The sequence below is a fragment of the Pelophylax lessonae genome, assembly GCF_965119305.1.
Source record: "Pelophylax lessonae genome assembly, contig: HAP1_SCAFFOLD_1472, whole genome shotgun sequence".
NCBI classification, from domain to species: domain Eukaryota; kingdom Metazoa; phylum Chordata; class Amphibia; order Anura; family Ranidae; genus Pelophylax; species Pelophylax lessonae.
The window spans coordinates 212-9000 of record NW_028118929.1 but is presented as its reverse complement, the minus strand read 5'-3'; the positions used below and the strand labels follow the sequence as shown (position 1 = coordinate 9000).

The 8789-nt window shown below is 53.9% G+C and overlaps 1 protein-coding gene across 1 annotated transcript; it reads right to left on the bottom strand.

The window, feature by feature from the left end:
* Positions 1 to 694: 694 nt before the first annotated feature.
* LOC309544174 (ephrin type-B receptor 2-like) lies at positions 695 to 2319 on the bottom strand. The gene is made up of 3 exons (XM_082276540.1): positions 2172 to 2319; positions 1508 to 1701; positions 695 to 856 (listed from the first exon to the last, which is right to left on the bottom strand). Exons 1-3 carry the CDS (start codon positions 2226 to 2228, stop codon positions 697 to 699), a joined length of 411 nt encoding a protein of 136 aa, XP_082132666.1. The 5' UTR covers positions 2229 to 2319; the 3' UTR covers positions 695 to 696.
* Positions 2320 to 8789: the final 6470 nt, after the last annotated feature.

Here is an 8789-nt window from a genome sequence, read left to right as displayed (position 1 = left end):
CGCTGGCCTTAGAGATTGGGGGGAGTCGGCACAGGGGGGGGGGATGGTCGCTGGCCTTAGAGATTGGGGGGGGGGGAGTCGGCACAGGGGGCAATTGGTCGCTGGCCTTAGAGATTGGGGGGAGTCGGCACAGGGGGTGATTGGTCACTGGCCTTAGAGATTGGGGGGAGTCGGCACAGGGGGTGATTGGTCGCTGACCTCTGAGATTGGGGGGAGTCGGCACAGGGGGCGAATGGTCGCTGCCCTTAGAGATTGGGGGGAGTCGGCACAGGCGGTGATTGGTAACACAGTCCGGTGAAGTACTACACAGGAGATGTAGAGAGACTGGTGGCTCCCCAGGCACATAATCTGGATGCCTTTGGGCTCTGAGAATGGCAGCTTCCATCAGAAGCTTCTGAAGAAAGTTCCTCTGCTTTATGACTTCTTCCCTTAAAAGAGGAGCTGTCACTGGACAGCAGAAGCTTCATACCCTAGTTGTGTTATTACTCCGCAGCAAATCTCACATTTTCTCAGCTATTATAGGTAGATAGTTGGTAAGGCTGAATAAAGACAGCAGTCCAAGCTATGTGATTGGCGTGTGTGTGTTCATGTTGATAACCATTTCCCATATCCCCGTATATTCTGTTCACTAAGATACTTCTCCAAGAGTCTTTTAAATCTATCAATACTTCCCATCTGGCCATACTTACTCCATGGTCATCTGGGAGACGACATCGAAGGATGGGGTGGGGGGTGGAATCCGGCATTGGCGAAGCTCTCCTTGTATTGCCCCATCTTGATGGCGTCCAGCCATTCGTCCACCGTGTTGAAGCTGGTGTAGTCGGGGACGGTGCGGTCCAGGAGAGGTAGGTTCACGCTGGAGGAGAAAGAAACTTGGTGAATCCTCAGGAGAGGCTTCACTTGGATTCTGCATGTATGTCAGGGAACTGCGACTTCCTATAACAACCTTTTTACCCCGGAGGAACCCTTGAAGTTCTGTATTTTCAGGTGTCCGGGAACCCGTTAGAGTTAGTCCACCGGGGGTGATTAGGGAAATGCTCCTTACATTGGTGGTCATTGGTCAGAGTGCCCTCTTTACAGTCAGCTAAAAAGTTCATTGGTGTCATGTAATGGGCTCTGGAACCTGGAATGAGAATGGCTGTCCTATAAATTGGAAGAGGCAGACATACCAATGAGGGGAGAATCAATCCAAATAATTATTAGTTACCCCCTAGCAGGATATTGGATGTACAATTACTACAATAGTATGAACGAAGAGCGGTCAGGCACCCTGAATGATGAGTCACCATCCCCCCCTAGTTTGGTAAAGTGGTTACTATGGATGATTGCTCGTGGCACAGCTTTAGGAGCCACATGGCACACATTGGACCCACCATCCTGGAGATCAGAGGGATGGCCAATGACCAGATTTTTTTGTGTCTGATGGCTCCCCACCATTCTGCACTCCACCCCCGATGTACAGCTCCTTGTGACGTCGGATGACTGGATTCAGGACTTGGAGCCTTACCCAGAGGACAGAGGTGCCATAGCCTTCAAGCTGTTAGGATTTCGGATCATTTTGTCCAATGTGTTGACTATCTGAGCAAACTTGGGCCGGTGATTGCGGTCCTTCTGCCAGCAGTCCAGCATGAGCTGGTGAAGAGCGTTGGGGCAATCCATTGGAGGAGGCAGGCGGTAATCCTGCTCAATAGCATTTATAACCTGCAAGACATGAGAGCATGCTGATGATTCAGGAACAAGATGGCGGCAGGCGCGTGTTTCTGCAGCAGACATCACAACCTATACAGGCCGGTGTCAGAAGACGGCTCCTTCCAGGAACCTTTAATTGGATCTCCCTGTGTGGCGGGATTAGTCTTCATTTCTGAACAATAAGATCATTAGCGGGTTCACCGGGGGGTGAGGGACCCTCCTCGTCATTCTGTCTGCAAGTCTACATCACACCTCAAGGTTAGCGTGTTAACAAGAGATGAGCACAGCGCAATCACAGGACGGAATTCAGGGGGCGCCAACGGACGAATTAAATCACCAACCGCCAATTAAAACAAATGCAACCCCAATTAAATCGATCTTAATCTCATTTACGGTTTAGTTGCTGTATGATAATGAGATCAGCAGCGACTCCGCTCTCCCCACCCTCTGCGCCCCTTTCAGCTGATGGCAAAGCTACTTACATCCTGATTGGTCATATCCCAGTATGGCCGCTCTCCATAGGACATCACCTCCCACATGACTATGCCGTAACTCCAGACATCGCTGGCCGATGTAAACTTTCTGTACTGAATGGCTTCTGGTGCCGTCCACCGTATGGGGATCTTCCCGCCCTGGAAGAGAGACCAATAGAAAGTCAGTCCCACCGTGTCAGTCCCACCGTGTCAGTCCTCGTCTCCATACAAGACAGAAAGTCAGTCCCACCGTGTCAGTCCTCCCGTGTCAGTCCTCGTCTCCATACATGATAGAAAGTCAGTCCCACCGTGTCAGTCCTCGTCTCCATACATGATAGAAAGTCAGTCCCACCGTGTCAGTCCTCGTCTCCATACAAGACAGAAAGTCAGTCCCACCGTGTCAGTCCTCCCGTGTCAGTCCTCGTCTCCATACATGATAGAAAGTCAGTCCCACCGTGTCAGTCCTCGTCTCCATACAAGACAGAAAGTCAGTCCCACCGTGTCTGTCCTCGTCTCCATACAAGACAGAAAGTCAGTCCCACCGTGTCTGTCCTCGTCTCCATACATGATAGAAAGTCAGTCCCACCGTGTCAGTCCTCGTCTCCATACAAGACAGAAAGTCAGTCCCACCATCTCAGTCCTCGTCTCCATACAAGACAGAAAGTCAGTCCCACCATCTCAGTCCTCGTCTCCGTACATGATAGAAAGTCAGTCCCACCGTGTCAGTCCTCCCGTGTCAGTCCTCGTCTCCGTACAAGACAGAAAGTCAGTCCCACCGTGTCAGTCCTTGTCTCCATACAAGACAGAAAGTCAGTCCCGATGTCTCTGTCCTCGTCTCCATACATGATAGAAAGTCAGTCCCACCGTGTCAGTCCTTGTCTCCATACAAGACAGAAAGTCAGTCCCACCGTGTCAGTCCTCGTCTCCATACAAGACAGAAAGTCAGTCCCACCGTGTCAGTCCTCGTCTCCGTACAAGACAGAAAGTCAGTCCTACCGTGTCAGTCCTCGTCTCCATACAAGACAGAAAGTCAGTCCCACCGTCTCAGTCCTCGTCTCCATAGAAGACAGAAAGTCAGTCCCACCGTCTCAGTCCTCGTCTCCGTACAAGACAGAAAGTCAGTCCTACCGTGTCAGTCCTCGTCTCCATACAAGACAGAAAGTCAGTCCCACCGTCTCAGTCCTCGTCTCCATAGAAGACAGAAAGTCAGTCCCACCGTCTCAGTCCTCGTCTCCATACAAGACAGAAAGTCAGTCCCACCATCTCAGTCCTCGTCTCCATACAAGACAGAAAGTCAGTCCCACCGTGTCAGTCCTCCCGTGTCTGTCCTCGTCTCCATACAAGACAGAAAGTCAGTCCCACCGTGTCAGTCCTCGTCTCCATACAAGACAGAAAGTCAGTCCCACCGTGTCTGTCCTCGTCTCCATACAAGACAGAAAGTCAGTCCCACCGTGTCTGTCCTCGTCTCCATACAAGATAGAAAGTCAGTCCACCGTGTCAGTCCTCGTCTCCGTACAAGACAGAAAGTCAGTCCCGATGTCTCTGTCCTCGTCTCCATAGAAGACAGAAAGTCAGTCCCACCGTCTCAGTCCTCGTCTCCATAGAAGACAGAAAGTCAGTCCCACCGTGTCTGTCCTCGTCTCCATACAGGATAGAAAGTCAGTCCCACCGTGTCAGTCCTCGTCTCCATACATGATAGAAAGTCATGCCCCATACACACATGCAGATTATCTGCAGACTTACCAAAACCATATAATATGAGGTCAAACCTAAACATTTTCAATTTGTATGCAATCCGGCAGGCCCTTGCACTACATAGAAAAGGTAAGTCTGCAGATAATCTGCACGTGTGTATGGGGCTTCAGTCCCACCGTGTCTGTCCTCGTCTCCATACAAGATAGAAAGTCAGTCCCGAGGTCTCTGTCCTCGTCTCCATACAAGATAGAAAGTCAGTCCTGACGTCTCTGTCCTCGTCTCCATAAATGATAGAAAGTCAGTCCCGACGTCTCTGTCCTCGTCTCCATAAATGATAGAAAGTCAGTCCCGACGTCTCTGTCCTCGTCTCCATAAATGATAGAAAGTCAGTCCCGACGTCTCGGTCCTCGTCTCCATACATGATAGACAGTCAGTCCCGATGGGTCAGTTGTCATCATGCAAAGTGTATACATTCACTATATGGAGCCACGGGAAGGGTATATTGGTCCCGATCACCATTGGCCTCGGCTCCTCCATAGACAGACTTGTACGGTAAGAGAGACATCTCACCAAGAACAAAGGATGGTTGGACATGGCTGGAATGATTCTCACCATGGTGGGGAATCTGTGCGGAAGGATCAGTGGGATGGTGGGGGAATCTGTGCGGAAGGATCAGTGGGATGGAGGGGAATCTGTGCGGAAGGATCAGTGGGATGGTGGGGGAATCTGTGCGGAAGGATCAGTGGGATGGTGGGGAATCTGTGCGGAAGGATCAGTGGGATGGTGGGGGAATCTGTGCGGAAGGATCAGTGGGATGGTGGGGAATCTGTGCGGAAGGATCAGTGGGATGGTGGGGGAATCTGTGCGGAAGGATCAGTGGGATGGTGGGGAATCTGTGCGGAAGGATCAGTGGGATGGTGGGGGAATCTGTACGGATGGATCAGTGGGATGGTGGGGGAATCTGTGCGGAAGGATCAGTGGGATGGTGGGGAATCTGTGCGGAAGGATCAGTGGGATGGTGGGGGAATCTGTGCGGAAGGATCAGTGGGATGGTGGGGGAATCTGTGCGGAAGGATCAGTGGGATGGTGGGGAATCTGTGCGGAAGGATCAGTGGGATGGTGGGGAATCTGTGCGGAAGGATCAGTGGGATGGAGGGGAATCTGTGCGGAAGGATCAGTGGGATGGTGGGGGAATCTGTGCGGAAGGATCAGTGGGATGGAGGGGAATCTGTGCGGAAGGATCAGTGGGATGGTGGGGAATCTGTGCGGAAGGATCAGTGGGATGGTGGGGGAATCTGTGCGGAAGGATCAGTGGGGGAATCTGTGAGGAAGGATCAGTGGGATGGAGGGGAATCTGTGCGGAAGGATCAGTGGGATGGTGGGGGAATCTGTGCGGAAGGATCAGTGGGGGAATCTGTGCGGAAGGATCAGTGGGATGGAGGGGAATCTGTGCGGAAGGATCAGTGGGATGGTGGGGGAATCTAGGCGGAAGGATCAGTGGGATGGTGGGGGAATCTGTGCGGAAGGATCAGTGGGATGGTGGGGAATCTGTGCGGAAGGATCAGTGGGATGGTGGGGGAATCTGTGCGGAAGGATCAGTGGGATGGTGGGGAATCTGTGCGGAAGGATCAGTGGGATGGTGGGGGAATCTGTGCGGAAGGATCAGTGGGATGGTGGGGAATCTGTGCGGAAGGATCAGTGGGATGGTGGGGGAATCTGTACGGATGGATCAGTGGGATGGTGGGGGAATCTGTGCGGAAGGATCAGTGGGATGGTGGGGAATCTGTGCGGAAGGATCAGTGGGATGGTGGGGGAATCTGTGCGGAAGGATCAGTGGGATGGTGGGGGAATCTGTGCGGAAGGATCAGTGGGATGGTGGGGAATCTGTGCGGAAGGATCAGTGGGATGGTGGGGAATCTGTGCGGAAGGATCAGTGGGATGGAGGGGAATCTGTGCGGAAGGATCAGTGGGATGGTGGGGGAATCTGTGCGGAAGGATCAGTGGGATGGAGGGGAATCTGTGCGGAAGGATCAGTGGGATGGTGGGGAATCTGTGCGGAAGGATCAGTGGGATGGTGGGGGAATCTGTGCGGAAGGATCAGTGGGGGAATCTGTGAGGAAGGATCAGTGGGATGGAGGGGAATCTGTGCGGAAGGATCAGTGGGATGGTGGGGGAATCTGTGCGGAAGGATCAGTGGGGGAATCTGTGCGGAAGGATCAGTGGGATGGAGGGGAATCTGTGCGGAAGGATCAGTGGGATGGTGGGGGAATCTAGGCGGAAGGATCAGTGGGATGGTGGGGGAATCTGTGCGGAAGGATCAGTGGGATTGTGGGGGAATCTAGGCGGAAGGATCAGTGGGATGGTGGGGGAATCTGTGCGGAAGGATCAGTGGGATGGTGGGGGATCTGTGCAGAAGGATCAGTGGGATGGTGGGGGATCTGTGCGGAAGGATCAGTGGGATGGTGGGGGATCTGTGCGGAAGGATCAGTGGGATGGTGGGGGAATCTGTGCGGAAGGATCAGTGGGATGGTGGGGAATCTGTGCGGAAGGATCAGTGGGATGGTGGGGGAATCTGTGCGGAAGGATCAGTGGGATGGTGGGGGAATCTGTACGGATGGATCAGTGGGATGGTGGGGGAATCTGTGCGGAAGGATCAGTGGGATGGTGGGGAATCTGTGCGGAAGGATCAGTGGGATGGTGGGGAATCTGTGCGGAAGGATCAGTGGGATGGTGGGGGAATCTGTGCGGAAGGATCAGTGGGATGGTGGGGGAATCTGTGCGGAAGGATCAGTGGGATGGTGGGGAATCTGTGCGGAAGGATCAGTGGGATGGTGGGGAATCTGTGCGGAAGGATCAGTGGGATGGAGGGGAATCTGTGCGGAAGGATCAGTGGGATGGAGGGGAATCTGTGCGGAAGGATCAGTGGGATGGTGGGGGAATCTGTGCGGAAGGATCAGTGGGATGGAGGGGAATCTGTGCGGAAGGATCAGTGGGATGGTGGGGAATCTGTGCGGAAGGATCAGTGGGATGGTGGGGGAATCTGTGCGGAAGGATCAGTGGGGGAATCTGTGAGGAAGGATCAGTGGGATGGAGGGGAATCTGTGCGGAAGGATCAGTGGGATGGTGGGGGAATCTGTGCGGAAGGATCAGTGGGGGAATCTGTGCGGAAGGATCAGTGGGATGGAGGGGAATCTGTGCGGAAGGATCAGTGGGATGGTGGGGGAATCTAGGCGGAAGGATCAGTGGGATGGTGGGGGAATCTGTGCGGAAGGATCAGTGGGATGGTGGGGGAATCTAGGCGGAAGGATCAGTGGGATGGTGGGGGAATCTGTGCGGAAGGATCAGTGGGATGGTGGGGGATCTGTGCGGAAGGATCAGTGGGATGGTGGGGGATCTGTGCGGAAGGATCAGTGGGATGGTGGGGGAATCTAGGCGGAAGGATCAGTGGGATGGTGGGGGAATCTGTGCGGAAGGATCAGTGGGGGAATCTGTGAGGAAGGATCAGTGGGATGGAGGGGAATCTGTGCGGAAGGATCAGTGGGATGGTGGGGGAATCTGTGCGGAAGGATCAGTGGGGGAATCTGTGCGGAAGGATCAGTGGGATGGAGGGGAATCTGTGCGGAAGGATCAGTGGGATGGTGGGGGAATCTAGGCGGAAGGATCAGTGGGATGGTGGGGGAATCTGTGCGGAAGGATCAGTGGGATGGTGGGGGAATCTAGGCGGAAGGATCAGTGGGATGGTGGGGGAATCTGTGCGGAAGGATCAGTGGGATGGTGGGGGATCTGTGCGGAAGGATCAGTGGGATGGTGGGGGATCTGTGCGGAAGGATCAGTGGGATGGTGGGGGAATCTAGGCGGAAGGATCAGTGGGATGGTGGGGGAATCTGTGCGGAAGGATCAGTGGGGGAATCTGTGCGGAAGGATCAGTGGGGGAATCTGTGCGGAAGGATCAGTGGGAGGCCAGTAACGGGATTACTGGACAGGAGATGGAGCAGAGATGGCTGTGGCGGGGATTTCACTGTTTTTATGGGGGGGGGGGGGGGGGGGGGAGGAGCCTGGCAGAGCACCTCCATGTTTATTCTAGGACCCGCTGATGGCGCTGTGTGTCTGGGTGAGGATGGATGGACAGGCGCTGCATCCTATATGAAGGTTCGGTGCGCTGCAATGCTCCATCCTCGGCTGACAATTAATAAGTCAGACAATTGCACGGTGATGACAGAGGGGATCAAACAGAAAAGGGTTTGGAGTAGCTCTATGGAGAAGTGGCCCCGGGGTCAGCTAGGGCCCCACAGTCTGGGAGAGCTGAGCAGGGACTGAGAAATATCTGAGATTCCTTTCATGGAGACCAGGCTGGGGGATACCATCTATCACTACAGAGGGGTGTTCTACTGGATTCTGCAACACCCCCATCCCTCTACGTTCTCTGAAGACCCTCCATCTGTTCCCAAACTCTCCCCAACCAACTCCTCTAGGACCCCCATCAACTCCGGTAACCCCCTGCTTGCTCTGGGTCCCCATTCCCTTTTTATAACCCCCACCCTTGTCACAGCCCCCTTGTAGCAGGAGAGTCCAGGACTTCCTCAGGGTCATAGGATGGCGGGAAGTGTTCCGGTAGTGACCATAGCAGACACAGCTCTACCTTCATCCCGGAGAACTCTTCTCACTAGAGGCCGATCCTCACAAATCTGACCAAAGGGTTGGAGGTCCGGAGGAAATGCTGGAAACCAATAAAATGACTGCCCACAGAGCTTACAATCTACACTGTGTATTATGTACTGAGAAGGGTGGAAGCCTTCGCCTCGTTCTTATATCTGTGGTGGAGAGGATTATGGGAAGGATTTAGTGGTGACAACTGGGTGATGAGGTCTCCACGATTCATGGACACGGCTTGGGATCCATCCCAGCGCACGGTGATTTGTTGGTGCTTGGTGA

Bases quoted from the DNA above. Each gene is read 5' to 3' on its own strand.
- LOC309544174 (XM_082276540.1), bottom strand. From the start codon at position 2,228: ATGTGGGAGGTGATGTCCTATGGAGAGCGGCCATACTGGGATATGACC. The intron at 1,702-2,171 runs GTAAGTAGCTTT...CATGTCTTGCAG, and splicing joins GGGATATGACCAATCAGGAT to GTTATAAATGCTATTGAGCA. The intron at 857-1,507 runs GTAAGGCTCCAA...TTTCTCCTCCAG, and splicing joins ATGGCACCTCTGTCCTCTGG to CGTGAACCTACCTCTCCTGG.